Below are 22,193 nucleotides of genomic sequence, written 5' to 3'. Positions count from 1 at the left end.
AAATCCATTTAAGAACTTAACATTAGCAGTGTCTGTCATGGAAATCATGAGCCAGTATGGTAATTTCTCATGCTACATATGTAATCACATGAGGAATTATTGAAGGGTGACTCTTTCTGTCCCTGACATGCTTTGTGGACCCAAAAGCATCAACATAGCAAAATTGTATCAATATCCAAGGACATGCCCTGCCCAGTTTAGTGAATTACATAACACTTTAAGTTACCATACCACCCTTTATTAGCAGGACAGACACTGATCCTGAACATGTTATTCTTTTGCAACCTCCTAAAATCAGTATTGGAAGGACTCCTATGATGGTGGCCCACGCCCTTACATCCCTGTGACAGCTACTATCGCTAAATGACAGCTGCATCAGGACTCACAGATGCCAGTGAGCATGGCAGCAGCTGCAGTCTTTATTATTCAGTGACAGCAATCACCCACATGCTCCTGAGCAATCTTCCTCCCTTACCCAGTAACTGGATTTACTGAATGGCAACTGTAGCAAACAATGACTGAGCATGCCCTCTGCTGCAACTGTCAATTACTTATTCACCAGAGGAGTGAGAGGACTATGAAGAGAACTCACTCTTGTAAACTAGGCCAAAGTGCTTGGAATTCAGATACACAAGTCCAGAGCACAAATAATTTGAATGGCACTGTTACATGTCTTTGGTGGCAATACAGTGCTTATTGCAGACACCTATGAACACCACCTTAAGAAGGCAGATTTGTTGAGGTGTGCGGTAAGAATGTGCATAATGGTTGTGTTGCATATTGTAGTGGTGCTGATGTGTTTTTTGTGTTGCTGTGTTTTTGTGCTATACTACTGCAGTGTTGTGTTGCACTGCAGTTGACGTGCCTCTACATTCCTTTTTTAATGTTTTGTTGCATTGTGTCCTGCTATTGTTTTTGTTTTATTTTGCATCCTGCTATGCCATTGTCTTCTGTTCTGTTGTTCACTTTAAAGATTATACATTGTCTACCAAAAGCAGGACATTCCATTAAAGATTCAGGGAAAAACAGGAATTTACGATTGTCTTTGCAGTACAATACTGATTCTCCACCTTCTCAACAATTTAAAACACCATACAGCCTAAAGCTGTTGTCAAGACCAGTCTAAAATTAGCACTCCCAGTGCTTACTTTATGAGAAACGATCATTACTGTTTAAAAGGTTTAAGTTCTCTGTTCTAAACCGTATGAGCCCTACTAGCAAAGGTAAATCTACATACGTAGATTTACTACTAATGAACATATTCATATACTATTGAGTACATTTTCTAATTTGGACTATTTGCTAAATCCAAGTGTAAATTTACTCAAAAGTGTAGACTTAAATGTGTCCACTCCCTGTAATTTACAAATATGAAGATACTACTGCCAAAAGGAGCAGCAGTAAGCCCAGCATCAAGCACGGTCCACCACTGATACTGGAACACAGTAACACAGAAAATGATAGAGGTAGGGACTTACAATAAAACCCGCTAGTAAAATAATATTAAATTAAATTATTTAAAATTATTAAAATATAAATAATTTAGTGATAAAAACATCTAAAAATAATGCATATTTACTATTTAGTTATCAAACATTTTAATAGCTTTTATAATTAAAAACATAATGAAACATTTTTTTTATTCAATATAATTAAATTATTTCTAATTAGTTCTGTACTCAGAATTTGTGAATAGCTAAAAAGTAGTAAAGTTACTAAAAATGGTAAGAGTAACTTATTTAGTAATTTTCTCACAAGTTTAAGTTACCTTTGTGGATAGCCTCCGGTTGAGAGAATTTCCCCAAGAAAAAAAGGAGAGGTGGATTTGGAGAGTTGCGCCCGTGGGTTTGTGAATATGATATTTTTTCAACCTTATTGTTTTTATCTTGATTCCAACACCATGAGAGGGTATCCTTGCAAAACCAACTAAGCTCACTTATTCCTGACGACCAGAGTCTGCTTTTTAGAATGTTCAATGTTTGTAGTTATCTGTAAGCATGCAGTTTCACTATGTGAGATACTAAACAAAATACATGCAGAATACTTGGTGGGTGGAAAACTTATTGTGGTACCCAAACAATTATTTGGTTCTATTCCAAAGAGAAGTGTTTTTCCTTCAAATGTCTAGGAAGCAATTCAAAACAAAAGCCTTCCTGTTCCACTGCCACTTCCCTTATACCATTGCCACCATATCATCCACAATCTACCACATCGGTGTACATCACTTCTACCCATTTGTATACCTACTATACCTAAGTCCATATTCACAAAACATTGGTATATACTTAAGAGGACAAAAAATAAAAATTATGTTTGAAAATTCCACATCCTGATTAAGAAATTAAGTATTTATGGAGTTTTATCAATCGTAAATTGCAGTGGCCACAATGAAACATCCACCATTTCTGCAGAAAAGAAAGTGTCAAATATAGTGAAAGCCCACAATCACACAGGTTTTTAGGTATTCACAAATATGTTACAGATAATGTTCCACCCTGGAAACATGCAAATGTACTCCTTATAGTGCAGGGGTCAGTCCATTTCTAGGAGTGCGGAAAGACATTCCACAAATGCAGTGTTTTCACCACAGGGATTTTCAGAATGTAGGTTTTAGAGTCATTTACACAAGTATGTTTCCTTTGTACTGGAAAATCTAGTACTCTAAGTTAATTTGTGATGTTACACTATCTAGAAAGCTAAACTGGTCTTTGGTTTCCATGAATAATCCATGGATTATATTTAAATCTGATTAAAAGCGAGAAATAATTTCCTGACCTTTGGAATTCCACTGATGTATGTATGTGCCTCTAAGTACTATTTTTAAAACACCCATAAAGGCAGACTGTTTCATTTTAATAGGTGATTACTGAGATGGCTCCTACTACATGCCCCAGCTTGAAGGCACCCTGCACAAGAGAGCATTAAAGATAAAGCTAAGGGAAAGGGCCACTGCCTCAGAAACTTCGCTAGCAAGTCTTGTCAGGGGAGCACAGCTATTACATATCTCCATGGCTGAACCATCTTTAAGACAAGGTAAAGTACTGGAAAAGCTACATTTCTCCAATGACTGGGAAGTACTCCGGGAGGATAATTTTGCTAACCCTTACAACATTAAAATCTATTCCAGAAGCCTGCACAGACTACTTGGGAAAATTAGGTCACAACTTAAGCTCCCATGCCCCTCCTTTTGTATTAGGGAGAGCCCTGACTATAACCTCTGGTACTAACAGGAGATATCAAAGATAATCCTAGAAGTCTGCGTTGTCAGCGTCAGCACTCTATTCTCTAATTAGGTGACAAGACAAACACAGTAGAGTGCAAATGCATACATATAAACCATTTTGTCGAATGGGAATACTTCCATCATACTTTCTAATTCACAAGCCTGCAGAAAATGAGTTTTTGAAAGGAAATTAGGTTTTAAAAATAACCAACATAACCAATACAATTTCAATTAAATCAATCAGTATTTGAAAACAATGTTTGGTAGGCCTTTATTTGGTTTATCAATGTGTGGTCCACATGCTAATATGAAAACACAATTATGAAAACAGACTACCAAACAGTTTGCAGTGGGCTGAATAACAGCTCTTATAATATCTTACGTTTATTTAAAACCTGCAAATCATAATTTTTACATCTGTGTTTTATAATGTTGGCATCTAAGAGCCAACTTGTCCCAAAGTTGTGTCTGTGAGTCTGTAGATAAGGGCACTTCCTTTTGCACTATCATAGTGTTTGTCTTTGTATGTTTTGCAGTTTAGCCTATTTCTGAACCAATAAACTTCTGATTGATATCCTTTCTCTCTAGTGGATTTCAACAAAGAGCCTCTTCTTTTTGGGTATTCAACTATGGACTATTTTAGGTCTGCTAGCTTGAGGCAATGCTTTTGGTTCCGGTGTCAAATCGATAACCTATTTCTGAGCTTCTACTCTAGCTTTCCAAATCAGAAATGGTCTCTTTAGCGGTACTTAAAAATCATACAGTGCTTCAAAGCAACAATATTCAGCACTACACAAAGATTGCAAATGGAATTTTGTTCAATTCTCTCAGGATATCAACACCTCGAGGTAACAAAATGGGAAAAAAACAAAAGAAATAAAAAAATCAGGAGGGGAATATGTACTTTTTAAAGGTTAAGGTCAATGGGCACGTTAAGAGAAAAGAATTGCTGGGAAGGAAAGATGTGTATGGCTCTCCCAATAAATGAATAACAAGAACATAAATAAAGGTTCAAGTAACTGGTAAAGTGGCAATCAGTTCAGTTTAAGGGAAAGAATTAGAAAAAAACTGAAAAGGCAAAATCAAATTCTCTGTGTTACCTCATATTTCGATATAACTACAGGATTATTATTATAATATTGAAAAATAGAAATCAGAGATAAATTAATCTGAGCTTATTTCAGTTCCAAAGAGGATAACTGTCCTGAAATAAAACACATTAAACCATTGCTAACATGCTCAATAGTACACAACTATGTCTATGCAGATGACAGAAAATCACCTACAGAATTTGGATCTTGTTAAATTGATGTTTTTTGTGCTAATGCATGGCAGAGAAAGTACATTGCTAAGTACATGTACAGCACCACTGTGTATACAGTAATTCTATGTTAGGATAGGAGAAACAGTGAGCTGCATGGAACAATTACATGAGTGGAAATTCTTCTATAGCTGGATGACAGATTACTGGATTTTATACTTCTAAGAAATCTGGGCATAAGAAATGTAATACCTTGTGCTTACGGAGACTTCCTGGGCTGGTGGGTGTGGAGATTGGAGACTGCTTGGATTTGGGTGTGGAAAGTTGGCTGCTGGATGTCCCATTTGCTGCCACGAAACAAGACCAAAGTCAGAAAAGTAAATTAAGAGGTAACTGATCTGCATTGAAAAAGATGTTATTGGTTACTTAAACTTTCATCATAAAAATGTTTTTTTTTAAACGTTAAGGGCCTGATTCACAAATGTACTTTAAATTTAGTAAAATTAGGATTGTGGAATCTCCTCACTCAGGTGGAATCTTCGCAGACAGGGTAGAATCTCCACATTGAGAACTCCAGTGGGGAGATTCTGCCCAGAGTGTGGAGATTCTGCCCGAGTGCAGAGACCCCACCATGAGTGCACAGACTAGGCGCTCGTAACTTTATTACACGTAAGTACCTTCGTGAATCGGGCCCTGAAACTGTCAAAGGAAATGGTTATTATTCAAGTAACATTATCTTGCAAGACCATAGGCGTGGCAAGCAAGCAAGTGTATAGGGTGACTGGCTGACAGATGACAAAGAACAGCAATTTGATCACAGCATCATGCATGAGGCACATGGAATAGTACGTAAAATGAGGCAAAAAAATACTTGAGTACATATAGTTTACACTTTTGCAACTCAGAATCCAGAAGAGGGAAGGGCCAAGCCAGGCAAAGATTGTAAAACTTGAGAATGCAGAGTAGATCTTACACCTAACTATTGTTACCGAACCCAGATTCTACTGCTACTAGAGGCTACTAGTACCATGTGAGTACTCGTTGGCAATTCACTAACCCTCTTAAGTGCCAGAACCTGGGTGGGGGTTAGAGGATAAGTTATTTAAGAGACCCAGTAAATACCATTACCACAAAATAAGGTGTTACTGGATGGGGTAAATCATGGCATGATAATATTGCCCTAAAAATATCAGATAAAAACATTGGACCCGAAAAATCACTGTGAGCACAAACACAATGGGGAAAATAGGTAAGTATAAGGGATTAGGGTAAAAAATAATAAATAATGAAGCCAAGGGGCCTGGAGCCAAAGAGTGAATACAAATAATTAGGGGTATACAGATGAAGCTCCCCCGTTAAAATATAATGAAGAAACTTAAAAGTAGTTGAGGCAATACTGCGGTTGGTAAAAATAACAAAAATTTTGCATTAAAAGGACATTTTTAATTTAGTTTTTTTACAGAAAAGGAATTTTTAAGATCCATTATTAATTGTCCAAGATGACTAGCGGGGAAATTAATTGATCCTACATAATAAAATGGAATCCAGTCTAAATAGCTTCTACTCCATAGTTATCCAATGGAAATGAGGAATCAATATTTAACACAGCTCATTATTTTTTCTGAGCTTTTTTCCATGGTAAGTTTAGACTGATTTGACTTTACAAGATCTGTCTGAATGAATACAGCAAGTGTGCAAACATTATTTCTCACAATTCCGATGCCTACACAAAACTAATATTTGTAAGGGGATCGAAGTTCACCCCTTGCACTCATTTAGGGCATTCATTGATAAAATGAACAGGGAAGTATAAAGTCACCTATAATTCCATTTATACACCAAAATAGTTATAAAATTATAATTTGTGTTCTTTATAACAGATTGTGTTTGTCTGTCACATTAAATCAAATTAATTGTAGAGAAGCTGAGATGATTCTTTGTCATAATGGAGATCTTTCTTTCAATACCACACCAAACACAGATGTATACAAATTGGGAAGCTGAAAAAATATATTATTTTCCAAGCTATCCTGATACTTTTTGAATGGGGAGTCTGTTTACTGTTCTTGCAATGTACCGGTGGCAAACATCATCTTCTAACCACAATTATTGCTGGATAAGACAATGTACAATATTTTACAGCACACCAACCTTTAATGATCATGAACAAATTCATCACATTGTCTCTCTCTCTGTTGTACATAACTTTATTTACTAACCAGTATCTTTGACCATTCAGTGTGGTTCCTATCGAGAAATAAACTAATATGTGGACTTCTTTAAAGCACTTCCAGATCTTATCAGTAGAAAAAGAAAGGCACTTCGAAGTCTTTGGTGTGAATGAATAAAGCAAAACTTTTAGAACGGTTCTAAAGATGTATCCATTCTAGCAGATGTTTATCTCTTTCACCAGCCCTGTACCCCAATTCCTTACCTGCATGTCAGTAAATTACTCAAATTCATTGCCCTTGACACACTTATCAGACTGCCTTTTAATTTCTTAGTTATTTTATTTTTAGGGCTTTCCCTAGTGTACCAATGCACTATTTATCTTCTAAGGAGGTTCACACTGGCCATCGTTGCGTTAGCCAGCGTGTCTGCCCAGGAAAGCTTAGTAGCCTTTGTTTTCGCATACTCTCTAGTTCTGTTAATTCCTGTTCCTTCTTGCCCACTAATTCTGCTACACTCCTTTCCCTTTTGTCCTTTGATTTGCCTCACCTTCTCACCTACAAACTATACATGTTGGGCTATTCTATTCTTTTTTGCAATACAATTTCTGATCCTGTGTGTAGTGTTGAGGTATTCATAAGTTTTTAACTTACACTTTGTTTGTTTGCTCGTTATCATAATGTTATGACATAGATGTTTGCTTTCAATTTCCTACGTTCCAAGTTCTTTCTCTATGGTATCCATCTGTGATATAGTCAGTTGGAGACTGTACTCTGTGAAGAACGGACATTGCGACGTGGGCTTCTTTTCCCAGTATCTTAATAAATCTCTACACTGAAGAAACGTTCATAGCTTTACAGCATCCTTCTCCGCTACATTTATTTGGCGACGAGGATGGGATGGGAGTTCATCGTCAGCACTGAACATTGAAGGAGCACGGACCCACGACTCCTACAACCCATCCACCTAACCTGCACCAGAGGATAAACGAAGAAGGGGTGAGATGCATTTCTCCAACAAGTCTTGGGGTGTGTGCCAGAGAGGCTGTCATTTCAATAGATTTTCAGAAACTACATTGATGTGCACGGTCGGTGCTGCACACTTCAAGAAAACAAAAGAGGTAACGTGCACCATCACAGCTGCGCGGATCAGCAAAGTCACAGCCGTGTGCCCTTAACTGTTATAGCCGCGCGTCCAGTGCTGTCATAGCCATGCACCCCAGTGCATGAGAACACCGAAACAGGATGCGCACATCCTCTCCAACGCATCATGTGATGAGTCATGTGAAACAAAACGTTCACTGACAGCCTCATACCGTCAAGTTGTGAGCAATACAAACAGCAGCAACTGCACCCACACCGGCCACCAGAGGGTATTAAAAGAAAAAGAAGGTAGATATTTTATCATTTATAAAGATATTTGTAGTCTCCATAGAAGTTCAGCCGGAACGATGTCTATGTCCCATACACACCAGTATGTTCAAGTCGATCCATTTTTTCAGTTTCAAGGAAAACCAACCCTCATTTGAGAAAAATGGCTTAAAACATTTGAGAGGTTCATAATAGCGATACATGCTGAAAAAGCTAGCCCAAAAAGGAAATAGGCTATTCTTCATGGACATTTAGGAACTGAAGGCATCAAGTTTTTGATAATCTCCCAACTACCTCAGCACCTACTAATTTTGAAGACTGGAATGAATATATGGAAGCAACAACAAGACTATCTACCACATTCATTGGACAACCATGTGCCTTTTTAGAAAGGTTTAATTTTTTTTTAAACTAAACAGGATCCACAGGCATCAGTAGAAGAATTTGTTTCTATTCTAAGAATGCAGGAAGCAAAATTCAATTTTGGAAACGCATTTGACACATACATCAGAGACCAGTTTGTTTTCGGCTGTACAGTAATCCCAAAAAGATTCAAGAACGACTTCTGAGTTTTTGAGATCCCACATTACAAGAAGTGCTTGATATAGCCAAAGCAATAGAACGGTCAATTATACCTAGTAAATGCATTTTGTCAGATCCTAAATCCCTAACATTGAATTATGTATAGATTGAAGAAACTGTTAATGTATTAACAAACAGAGGCAAGAATAAGAAATTTACTCAGAGAAAGGGAAATGCATTTTGTTTTAGGTGCAGATCAAAGATCCATTTTAGTAACTATGCCTTTTGTCCTGCCATGGGGAAGAAATGTAATAAATGCCAAAAAGTTGGACACTTCCAGGGAGTCTGCCACAGTATGATGGGCAGTTCTCGGGTGAATTTGGTGGAGATTGCATCGGTTATAGATGAGTCACCACAGGATTTCTCGAGGATGGTCCTAATGCTCGAGGTAGACTGTAAGGAAGAAAAGTCAGTTGTAGCACCCCTTTGAGATGTATACATTGATGATGTAAAACCTATGATGATGGCGGATTCTAGTGCTCCCATAATGATAATTTCAGATAAGTTGTATAACAAGGTATAGAGCAATACCACAGTTTTACAGTCACCAGATGTTTCACCGAAAGCATACGGTGACCAAGACATCAATATGGTTGGGTATTTTATGTTTAATTTAAAGTGTCTAGGTATAGAAACATACACTAAAATTTGCGTAGCTGAAATAGAAAAACGAATTGTGGGATGGCATGACTAGGCATAATTCTCGTACCTAGATTATCAAATCCTGTCAGATTGAATGATTCGATTGTTGCTTCAGTCATTAATGACTATGATTTGCTAGCTGATATTAAAAAAACGTTTCCAGAAGTCTTTAATAATAAAATTGGAACCATTGATAAGTTTGAGCACAGGATTAAACTTAAAAAAGATGCCATACCTGTGGCCCGTAAGGTCAGGCCTGTCCCGTTATCTATTAGGGTGGAATTAAAAGCACTCCTCAACAAGCTAGTTTCAGAAGGTGTCATCACACACACAGATTCATCTGAGTGGGTTAATCCAATTGTGATTGTGAGGAAGAAAGATAAGGACATCAGGCTCTGTGTGGACTTGCGCACATTAAATAAAAATCTGGTTCAAACAGCTTTAGCCTATAAGGTTCCAGTAGCTGAACTTCTTTAAAAAAAGGTTTGAGCATATCATCTTACACCACACTCCACAACTGGTATTTCTCCATTTTGTTTACTGTGCAAAAGAAAACCAAGGTCTGTTTTGGGCCAGATTGGATCAAGGATATAATTCCTAAAGAGGAACAATGTCAATGCAAAATTAACATCATGGTCAACGAAAGAGTTACTGAAAATCAAACCAAACAAAAGGCTTATTATGACAAAGTGCACAATGTAAAAAAATTATTATTCGAAATTGGTGACTGGGTATTGGTAAAACGTCCAGTCAGAGTACGTAAAAAAAGAATCAAAATTTTCAGGACCTTTCCAAATAGCAAAAGTTTCCAAAGGGTCGGTTTTGATCAGAGGGAAAGGTTGGTGGAGTAAAAGAGCTCTTGTAAAGGTTACCTCATGGCAAGCAAGCCACATCCTCTCACAAAAGGACAGAGAAGATTCTCAAAGTTGGTTTATGTTGGAAAAAACAAAGAACAACTTTGATGAGAGTAGATCATCAGAGTGTAACGGGTCAACTGTTATCACTGAATCTGATACTTCTGTTGTGAGCTCTGATTCTGATTCCAATGTAGTAGTTTCTACCAGCAATGCCTTAGAACATGTTGGTGAAGGTGACTGTTTCAGATGATTTGCCAATCTCTCCAAATAATTCTACAAGATGTCTTTCCTGTAATGCATCCATGCCATCTAAGTACAAGGATTTTTACATGTATTGAATATGTTTTCTTTTAGTTTTGCTTAATAGGGAAGGTGATGTTGTTTGAGATATTCATAAGTTCTTAACTTACAGTTTGTTTGATCGCTCAGTATCATAATGTTATGAAATAGATGTTTGCTTTCAATTTCCTACATTCCACGTTCCTTCTCCATGGTATCCATCTTTGATATAGTCAGTTGGAGACTGTACTCAGTGAGGAAGGTGCGTTGCAAGGTGGGCTCCTTTTCCCTGTATCTTGATAAATCTCTACAGTGAAGAAATGTCCATTGCTTTGCTGCATCCTTCTCCGCTACACTGTGCTTCCCCTTTGGCCCTCTGTTACTGACCCCGTGTCTACCACTTTGACATCCGTCCTGCTCTTCAACCTGTATTAAAACACCCTCTCATTTCTGTAATATTGCCTGTCCTGTGCCCTATTTACATTTTATCTCGCTTTCTCCTTTGCCCCTTCCTTTTACGCACATTGTCTTTCTGTTTCTGTGCATTTTTTGTGGCACAGTGGAAGTAGAAAGAAGACATTCAGTCCTTTTTTCTTTACAGTGGCAGAAAGTATTTCTTCTGTGTTTTTCGTGCATCAGTTTTCCGCTACCTTTTTGGCTTATCTTGGCTAGTTCCCATTTCCCATTTTTAGCAATGTGCCCAGCTGTTTTGCAAACTTTTTTTCTAGCAGTTGTTTTTAAAATGCTGATGTCCTTGAGTTAACTGATGTTGTATTATTTAACTGCATGAAGTCCAGTTTTCCATTCTAATAGGCCATCCCTGGTTCTGCTTTGTCTGTGTTGCTGTGCACCACTACAGTGCTCTCTGGGGTGATCCTGAAAGACCCTTCTATGAAAATACTAAAAACCAGGTCAGCACAACAGTCTAATCCCCAACCTTTTCAGCAATCAATGTCTAAACTGTAAGAAATGTATTGTGTTTGCACTGGGGAAGATCAAGATAGCAAGTGCTGGAAGCAACCAGGCCTCCCTATAATGATAATCTGCACACTTAGGTAAGTAAGGAAATCTGTGTTCATGCTTGTTGTTACAATGTCTCCACCTTCCACGCACTCTGGTAGACAGCGCCGGCTTTAGGGCAGTGCGAGCGGTGTGGCCGCACCGGGTGCTGAACTTGATTATGGGGCGCTGACCTCAAGGGGGTGCTGTGTTTAGCAATGATTTCCGAAACTTGCGTTTTAAAAGCACCTGCAGAACAAGTCTTTGTGCATCCAGCCTTCAGGAAACAATTAAATTGTAAAGATATCTCTTCCTATTAATGTTCCTGCTTGGGAGAGAGATGGGAGTTTTGTCTAGCAGCAGCTTTGACTCGGCATAAAGTAGCGAAGAGGGTTAATACACCTGCTGCAAAGAACTGAACTATATTTTATTTGGATAGCTGAGTGGATTAGTAAAGCCAGCCTTTATAAGCTCTTTAAAACAAATGAATGTATGTGAAAGGGGGCTATGGAGAGATGAGGAGAACATTTGCTAGGTGATAGCAAATTTATCCGAGGAGGTGGTCATGGCGGGGAGGTGGCAAAAAAAAACTGCCACCCAGGGCGCCACCAGCGCTAAACCCGGCCCTGCAGATAGAGGTGCTGATTACGAAGGTGAAAGGGATATTAATTACCTCCATCAGCCCTTATACTGACTCCATCAGTTAGGTCTCAAATTAATTCTTTGTGCCAAGTGTGTGAATCAGGTGTTGATATTTTAGTTATGAGGACAACACAATCTAATAAACACCATTAGCTGTGTCGAGACCACTGCCCTCATTTGCATGTGACTTTGAACAATCTCCAGCGGAGGTCAGGATTTACACCTATACAGATACACGGACAAGTCTTGTAATTCAATATCCTTTTGAACTGAGCCGTGCAAATCCTTCTTTGCTAACTATTAGTCTTAAAATGTACTTATATTGGTTGACTACTTCCTGCGCTTCCAGATTCACTGCACTCTGTCCTACATTCCAAGGAATCCCTTGATTCACACGATGAGGATATCATATCGCCTAGTGTACTTGTAAACCTTGCAATACTTTGACATTTTCACTTTTAAGCTTTTAAGCATGATTTTATTAGGCTATTGTATTTTATTGAAAGCAAAAAAGGGCTTGTTTACAGATCTGCTTCAAACTTGAAGAATACATGGGAAATGTAGCTTGACCTTTTTGAGAAATCAAATGCCAAATAATGCAACATGACAGGAAAATGTAGGTAGAGTTCTGCTGTTGATGTGCCTTGAAGTGACACATGCTTTCTTGGGCTAAGTGGAAGTCAACATACTTCAAAATGCTCCAGCCTGTTTACACAAGTTCTGGATCCCTTCCTATATGAAGCATTACACTTGCAATATATGAGCCTTAGAGATTCTGACTGAAAATGTTATTTGGTTACATTGTTGGGCAAGCTGTCCAGGCAGATGATTGCTGGAGGTCGCACAGAAATAGAGTTTCTGCAAAAATGGCCTTTTCTTTCATTTCTGTGACGTTTCATTGATTGATGAAAATGGACATGAACTGACTCCAGCATATCATAGCAGCTGCCTCAAGGTGAACAAAAATAAATACATTGAAATAATCTCTCAAAGTGATATTAGTGCCTCTGTATAAATGCTACTCCAAAACCACATGTGTCCTCCATTTGCAGTATATGCTATTTATTTACCACTGTGTTCAAACTGTTCAGGACTGCAGCAAGGATATCTTAGGTTGAGTGTGTTCAGCAAAAATGCTCTCAGTTATCTTTGAAAATTTTGGATGGCACAGTGGTATCATTCATCCAAAGGTTAGAAGTTAGATAAATCAGTTGATTTGATAATACCAGGCTCAGTTTTCTAAATAACTTGTAAAGTTGCTTCTGCAGGTGTGCACATATATTTGGAGTAAATTTGCATTTTTAATTGGCAAACTATTTTAAATGTGGTAGAAGAAGTGCCAACAGTTTAAGAAGTTGCAAGGGTCATAACTTGATACTCATATGTAGGGTTTTATGCATTCTTAAATGTCTGTATAGTTAGAGCATGCATAACCAATTAGCAAAAGCGCATTATACTATGCAAATTTGTTTTTATTTTTATTTTCACCACCAATAAAGTTTTTCCCTCACTCAAATGTATTGGCAAAATTCATATTAAACCAAACACAGGTGTATGAAAGGCTTATGTGATTTAAATATCTATATAAAGTTTCCATTTTATTGATCAGCATGGGACACCTTACCCCAAAACATGTGATGCTGTGTGACTGTAAAAGCCTTCCTGAAGCTTTTGTGGCTTATAGTAAATCATTTGAAGTGATCCATACTGACTGAACTTTCTACCAGCAATTTCATTCTCCATCAAATTCCAAAGGCGGCTGCTCCACTATAGCGGCACTCCCCCTCAGTTCACTTGTATGTTTGGCCGGCCGTCTTGGGCCCACCAAACACTCATGCGCACTAGGCTCTCTCCAACCCGGCACTGAGTAGCTGGGTTGGAGAGAGCAGGCAGAGGCTCCCACTCTGCCTCAGAGCGCCCTGACTGGGCGCGCCGTCCAATCCTGGCAGCATGAAAGCAGCGGTAGGAATGGAGGTAGGGCAGGCTCGGAGCCTGTGACTGCAATGCAAGACGGAGTAGAGCAGATGGGAGCGGTGCAGCTTGGAAAAAGGTACTTTTTTATTATTATTTTTCGGGGGGTCTCTCTCCCCTCCGCCAGGGGCCGCCCCACCCCTATTCCCTCCCACGAGCCACACCCATCAAATTCCCTTATGCTACTCTCAGTCAAACGACTTATCACAACCACACATGGTGAGCTGTGGACTAACTAATACTGCTGACAGGTTAATCCATTAGGAGCTACCTGTAACAACGAAAGGTCATGGTAACCAAAAGACCCAGCTGAAAGTGGAAATCAGAAAAGAGGACTTTATTCAAACATTAGACGCATAGCATACCTTACGAGACAGTGTCAGCAGCAACATTGTACACCAAACTTATTCTGGTGTAATAAAATTCCATTTAGATTTGTGTTCTGTGGTTTTCCTGTGGCATGTAAGTTATGTAGGTTGAGTTCCTAACTCACTTATTCCAATACTGTTTCTTGAAGATATAAGATGGTGAGAAGGGTGGCACATTCTGGACACAGGTGATGACAGGGGACTGTACCACGAAAGACTGAGCGACGATTACACTGCCATGCATGCTGTTCACATCAATAAAAACACAGACCAACGTCAAAGCTAAGGAAAATAGAGCTACAAGTGTCTTACCCGGTCCATCCGTTGTGCAAGATGAGCTTCGGGAGCCACAGGTGCCCGCAGCTTTATCAAACAATTTGATAAAAGATACAGTAACTAGGAGCACCTCTAGGGTCAGAGTAAACTAGGACAGTCACTTACAATAAAGTTTAAATCATTTAGGTAATATAGAGGCTCACTAGGGTTCAGACTGTGGGGATATACATTAGATTGTGCAAATCAAATGCTCATAGGATGCAGATAAGGTCTGTTCATCTGTATTTTAGCTGTGAGCAGAAGACCCCACCCCATTTTATAAATGAATATATAATTACAAAATCTGATAAACTCAGGCCCTCATTACCACTTTGGCCAAAGCCAAACCCGTCATTTGACTGCCAGTGCTGGTGGTCAGCAGACTGCCATATTACGAGTGGTAGCTGCTCACTGCCATCATTCGTTCTGGCCGTCGGCGGTGCAGAGGCTGTTCCCTTGCCGTCACCACCACACCAGCATGACTCCACCTGCCGTATTACAAGAAGTAATACGACTCGGCGGTGTCCTGCTGGCATGATGGTGGCAGTGAGGGAAGACTACCAGGACCCATCCCCTCCCGGACATCCTTCTCGTTTCAGAAGGTAAGTGGGCATCTGAAAGGGGAGGGGGGACGGGGTCTGTGTGTTTCGGTGCATGTGTGCGTGTATGTGCGATTCTGAGTGGATGCATGCGAGTGAGTGGGGGTTTCTGAGTGGAAGCATGCATGTGCTGCATGTGCATGCATGTGCATGCATGCGTGCATGAAGGGTGGATTTTTGAGTGTGTGGATGGGTGGGAGGAGATGTGTGCATGTGTGGGGACATGTGTGTATGCTCCATTCCTGTCGCCGAGTGCGTGATGGCCAGGGCTTTCATGGCAGGGTGACTACCACAGAAAAACCTGGCGGTTTGCAACCTCGTAGTCTGGACGGCGGCCCGAGGCCTGCCGCCGGATTGGAGGAGGTCACCGCCAGCTGCAGCGGTGCAACCGTACCGGCGGGCCAGGCAGAGTTGTGGAGGCTTGGCTTCAACCAAACCCCACAACTTGTATTACGGCGGCCTTCAATGCCAGCTCCGTGTCTAATAGGGGCCCCTTGTTGCTTTGAAAAATAATTTTCAAAGGAGTTTCACCTTTTTGAGAAATAATAAGTTATAGAGCTGATGAATAAAGTTTAAGCGATGAGTATGAATGGTTTACTATGAAGAACTTCTGATTTTCTCCTGAATCTCAGCCAGGAGTGCTCCTGCATTACTCCTGCAATTTAGGAGTAAAGCAGGAGTACTAGAAGATTAAGTCACGGTAATATCTCTGTGAATTGGGATCTAATTGTATGTATCTGCTGAAGCTCAAGCAACAACGATTAGAAAATGAACATAACCAATGAAACTTGCAACAACTCCTTGGGGGTGTTATAAAGACAGAAATACATACAGTGAGGATTAGCAAAGAAATATCCTTCTTATTTCTATGCCAGTAACCAGAGCCTGCAAGAATAACATACTTTGCACATAAGGACGGAACAAATTCTCTGAAATGTAACCGGTAAATTACAAATCAGTTGCATAGGAGAGGTGCCCAAGACCCTAGCCTCCTTACACAACTGTGCCTCAATTCCAGGGCCACAGAGTCTGTCAAATAGTTGCCCACTATTGTCCTGCATTAAGTAGCTCTACACTTCGATGGTATGCGTCATCCACAGAATAATGACAGGGGGACTGCCCCTCTCTTAACTAGGAAGATCAGGCCTTACTAAAATAACTGTAAAAGAACTGGGAGTTTGACCTGCGCTTGGTGAGAAACCTACTGGCAAGACCACATAATAAACACAATTAAACTGTGAAAACCACAGTATTCATTTTTAGGATGAGCCTACAGACAGCCCAGCAAAACACATATTGTGGGCTTACTGGGGCCATAGAAGGACTTGCCGCCCTCACATTGCTTACCATTGGTTGGCTTTGCTGTCACTATCATTTGCCTAGTTCTTATTCTGTGGCTTGCCTTGCCCATCTTCTGTCTGTCCATCCCCGGGAGCAATCATCAATTTACGTGTATCCTTCCACTGCTCACTTTTAGGGAACTACTTTTTTCTCTTGTCTTAAGGGCGCACAAAATTGCATGTTCCTTCTACCTCTTTTCCTAGTGTGCTTCTCTTAACCACTCTCTGCTCCGTGTTGCTCAATTGTCCATGTGCCACTCCCCCAACCCTCTCCGTGATGCACTAGCACTTGTGTGCTTCCCCAGCCCCCAGTGTCGCTCTCTCACCTGTGTGCTTCTCCCTCTACAGTTAAACGTTGCACTCTCTGTCTTGCCCATTTGCTTTTATCCCCAGCTGTGTACAACATTGCTTACTCTCATCCGTTTGTTTTCTCTGCCCCCGCCAATGCCCCCTTGGTGATTTCCTGCACAAATGACCCTGAGAGGCTTCTATCTCCCAGCCCTCCTTCCACCACCTGTGTTGTTTTCGGCCACCTGCTTGCATAAAAAACTAAAAACACTTTCTGAAGTCTTTTGTTTCTTTTGTATTTGCTGAATATATAGCAGACTGGGACCAGTAAATTCAAATCGCCTAGTACATTGTGTAGGTGCGCAACCAACAAAATGACAGGGCTTAGGCTTTTTTTAATTCTTCTCTACCCGTGCTGTACAGCACTGCTACAAATCAATGACAACAACAATAGATCCCAAATTTGAGAACTATTGGCTTTGCAAATGCTTGTTTACATTTCAGGTAGAAAATATGAAACTTTCGTGTCCATGCACTATCTATTCAAATTGACTTTATTGGCTGTAGTGAACTTTTTCTCCATCCCACTCTAGGTAGAAATAAATGCATCACAGATTCCAAAACATACATAAGGCTTTCAAACTTTTAATACTAGTCCCACTTCCTAAATCCCTCCCCCAGGACCCTTAACCCAACATCGTCTAATATCCAACATCCAACCTTCAGTTTCCAGCAGAAGTCCTTGAATGCATGAATGGTCACCTGAAGAATCCCTGATTTTGTTTTATAAATCCACATGCTGGGAAGCTTACAAGAGATGGTATACTTACCACAGAAACAAAGTATATCCTAATTTCCTTCATATACTCATTTAGAATGACACCAGACTAGGGTGGCACCTGAATAATAATATTTTTCACTTTTGTACTGCTTCACCACCATCAACTATGGCATAAATGTAACTGACTCTGAAGAATTAAACAGATAGTTGCACAAAACCTGGCTCAGACTCGACCCTAACAAATTATTACAATGTATTTGGCTACAAGGATGATCTCTGGCCTCCCAACATTTGGGACCTAAATCTGGGATTGTGCTCCACCTCTGTCAAGCGCACCAGGCTTACTTCTGGACCACTAGCTCCACCTGGGCATTGAGTCTATTCAATCTTCAGTTTATCAATTTGGATCCTAATAACCCTGAGATAAAATGCATTAATTTCAATCACCATGTCATGTAAGATTAGGTCCATCAACAGCCTCTATCAAGGAAAGCTAGACAAGCTGCCTCAAACCATGCCACTTATCTGTAAAGTAGAATTAATCTGGGACTTAGACAGTAAGCATCAACACCATAGCACACATCTTTCTGAAATTGCACTTGCATTCGCTGGCCAAGGCACCCAAATTTGGAGTAATATGCATCAGACATCCTACTGTGGTTTTGGTAATCAACGCCCACTCCTGTGTTAAAAGCCTTACTATCTTACCCCTAATATAGGGCTAAATGGCCTAGTCAATGATCTCAAGCTGAGTAAGGGAACCAAACTGTTAACAAACACATGCTTCCTGATTGGTAAGATGAATATTGCAAGACAGTGGAGAAGCAAACAGGCAGCAGGGTTTGACAAATGGACCAGAGAATGCTACAAGGTGAGATTGGGCTCAATGATGGGAGTGTTTTATTATTTCCATTTGAATTTTAGGGGTTTACACCTAGCATTCGTGTAACCTAGACCCTGGAAACACGCAAAGGAATATAAGTTGTTGCATCATGAGTCATTACACCATGGTCATTACATCGGAGAACCTTTATATTTGGGTACTTTCCATTGGGTGTACTTTACTTCATGGGTTAACTTGTAAGTGTAATTGCTTTTCTATTTTTATATCTAGTCATGTGATAATGTATGTATGTATATTTGTATTCTCTACTGGCGGTCACCAGTAGGTAGTTATAGTTATGACCTAGTTTCTATAAGAAAAGCATTTTTTGTTTTGCTAATAACTTTTGTGCAGTTTGACACATTTTCTTGAAATGTTCAAAACTAGTTTCCCATTCACTTCAGCTGCTATCTGGAAAATTTCAGGGTGATTCTTCAAGAGGGGTCTAAGAACAAAAGTGGGCGAGGTGGTCCAAAATGTGCTTCCCCATGCAGTTTCCTATACAGAGTTTAGACATGAGTACAGCCCGAATGGATGATCGAAATTACACCAAATTTGGCAGAAAGCTAGATCTTGGTCCAGAAAGAGTGCAGTTTCTAATTAGGTGTAAATCCGTTCAGTAGTTTTGGAGTTATTAAAAATAAAGACTTATGTATATCTAGAGACGTAGATCCACTGAGGCAGATCCGGGGATCAACGCTCCAACAGCAATGCTGGCCGCAATCTGAGAGGAAAGCTGCAGCCGCCATTTTGTGCATCAGGGCTCAGTCTTGGGGGCGGGGAACTAAAGAAACTTTAAAGTGATAGAAGGGTTCAGGGACTGAGGAGGGGTCAGGGACTGATGGAGGGGTCTGTGAGGAACCCCTCATGGGGAAGAAATTGCAGAAAAATGTTTTTTTTTTCAAGTGCGAGGATCCACCACTGTGCTCTGTGCGGCTCCCCCAATGTGAAACAACAGCAGATCGGTGGCTCCAGACCCTAATTAAAAAAAAATACAACCACTTATAGACCTACCCACACACACCCCCTTATGCACCCACATGACCACTCACACATTCATGCATCCACACTCACTCAGAGACCCAGAAAACCGCTCACACCCCAACTCATAGACCCTCAGAGGCACTCATACACCCACTCACACACACAGCCAGTCACACACACACTGACACACCCTCCACACACACACACACACTTACACACCCACTCACATTATCACATACGCACCTGCACATCCATACTGCCACTCATGCACCCACCACACACTCACACACTGGTTTTCATACTCACTCACACAACAACATACAAACCCATACAGCCACTCACACACCCACTCACAGACCCACACAGCCACTCGCACACCCACTGACAGACCCACATAGCCACTCACACATGCACTCACACACTCGTCACATACTCACAAACCCACGTACACACACATACAGTCACTCATACACCCACTGACAGACCCATACAGTCACTCATTCACTCACACAGTCATGTACACACATATACAGCCACTTACACACCCACTCACAGATCCATGTAGCCACTGATACACCCACGCACACACCCATACAGCAAAACCACTGACACCCCACTCACACACCCATACAACCACTGACACATCACTGAGAGACCCACAGAGCCTCTTAAACATCCACTCATACACCCATCTAGTGCACACTGACACGACCACTTATAGACTCACACAACCACTCACACACCCACTAAGAGGCCCAGAAAACCATGGGGTTGGCTGCATGTGGGGGTTGTGGCCAAAAGCCATGCCCAGCGTGGGGTTGGCAGCATGCAGAGTGGTTGGACTCAGGGTGTGGCTGCAGGCCAGGCCCTGCAGCCAACCATGCGCTGTGCACAGCCGAAGCCTTGGCACGGTTGCAGTTGGATTAATGTATAGTAATTAATTATTACTTTACGTAAACAAATTTAAAAAAATGAAATTCACTGAAAAAACAAAGGGTACAGGTATGTTATTGTTAGGAAATAGCATTAAAAAACTGTAGAAATTCACCGAAGAAAACAAAGGCTACAGGGATGTTATAGTTAGGAAATAGAATTAAAAAAATCTTAGAAATTCACTCCAAAAAAAAAGGTTACAGGGACTCTATAGTTAGGTTCAGATTGTATGCATATAAAACCATAGCAATTCAGCAGTTATAGTTATCTCAAGAAATTATAACTTGTGTCCTAAAGTAACTATAACTCACCATGCACTGATAATTACCCCACATATTACATCTGTCATGACATCTTCTATGACATCATTGATAATATCACTGCTAATTTTCCTGTAAAATTATTGATGGGAAAACTGTGCATGGTGGGGGTGTGAGTTGTACCTGCCTCATGGCATGAGTTAGAGTTTCTTGAGATAACTATAACTATAATTGCTGAATGTCTAAGGTTTTATGTGTGTAAAATCTGAACCTAACTGTAAAGTTCCTGGAACCTTTGTTTTTATAAGTGAATATATGTATTATTATAATATATTATTAATAAATTATTTTTTATATAGTTTATTCTTTTAAATACCCATCCATAAGCCATCAAAACCCCATACTACCCCTATACACTACACACATTTGCGCCCTAAAACTCCATGCTACTCCTATGCCCCACCCATCCCTGAACCTTAAAGCGCCTCACTACTCCTATACAGTACCTATTTCTAAACCCTAAAATGCCTTGCTACCTCTATGCAGCAGCCACGCCCGAATCCAAACAATTCCTACCCCCTTAAGCTATCCATCCTTGAACCCTAAATACATTACTATCCCTATGCACTACACATCACTGAACTGTAAAAAATACTCTTTTTTGCCACATTAAATTTTTTTTTTTTAATGGGCTGTACTTATTAGCACTTCTACAGCTACGTCTGTCAATTACCTGGACTAAGCTCAGTTTTAAAATACCGTGTTGTAAAATAAGCCTTATTCACTCAAAACAAGACACCTGAAGCCACCCCCCACCCACTGCAAACCATGCTCACCTCTAGATTCTTCAAATCCAAAATTAGAGACCTGGCACACTTTGTACAATAGCAAACCACTGAAAGCCGGTGGTCAACTGATCCTCCAAAGAAAACGTGTTCTTCCACAAAAAGCTAAAAACATTAACTTACGTAACAGTCTGACATCTGTTCATGCTCCACTGCAGTCAGGGAAGGGTCCTCGGTGTCAAATGCCCACGTCAGTGGTAGTAGAAAGACTTAAGGAGTCCTGTATTATTCTGAATGCTTTAACATGTTTCTACAATGATCAGTATTCATTCTGCTGCCACACTTCCCAGCAGTGTTTTTGCGTCTCTCTTGTAAATCCTTCCTCATTCATGCAATCATAAAATTAGTTTTATTATTTGAGATTGGGGAAATGTTACAAGTTTCAATGTCATGGTGCGTGTTTTACATTTTCACCTATGGTAGGGTGATTTCCCTGAAAGGCGAGAGCGGGCACTGTGCTGTGCTGCCTTTTATATGAGACCCGCGTGCACAGTTTAAGCTCTCTTCATTAGTATGTGCAGGCAGTGCCCACTGACCTTGCAGTGAGATGTACTCTAGCAAAGGCGCACAATGGGAACCTCATTAGTAACTATTTGTCAAAA

At 40.2% G+C, this 22,193-nt stretch overlaps 1 protein-coding gene across 16 annotated transcripts in view; it reads right to left on the bottom strand.

Moving 5' to 3' along the window:
• The window catches only part of DCX (doublecortin), a 231,716-nt gene that overhangs the window by 27,420 nt on the left and 182,103 nt on the right, over positions 1-22,193 (bottom strand). For 8 of the 16 annotated variants that reach the window (XM_069211310.1, XM_069211282.1, XM_069211338.1 and 5 more), the window contains exons 6-7: positions 14,676-14,726; positions 4,737-4,831 (exon numbers count right to left, since the gene is read on the bottom strand). In XM_069211310.1, the coding sequence (XP_069067411.1) occupies positions 4,737-4,831; positions 14,676-14,726 (146 nt within the window). The remainder of the gene's footprint in view (positions 1-4,736; positions 4,832-14,675; positions 14,727-22,193) is intronic. The other 8 variants (XM_069211359.1, XM_069211327.1, XM_069211367.1 and 5 more) reach the window with 1 other exon arrangement.

This window comes from Pleurodeles waltl, chromosome 2_1, assembly GCF_031143425.1.
Source record: "Pleurodeles waltl isolate 20211129_DDA chromosome 2_1, aPleWal1.hap1.20221129, whole genome shotgun sequence".
In the NCBI taxonomy this organism is placed as follows: Eukaryota; Metazoa; Chordata; class Amphibia; order Caudata; family Salamandridae; genus Pleurodeles; species Pleurodeles waltl.
The sequence above is the reverse complement of the archived record's forward strand: the minus strand, read 5'-3'. Positions and strand labels throughout refer to the sequence as shown.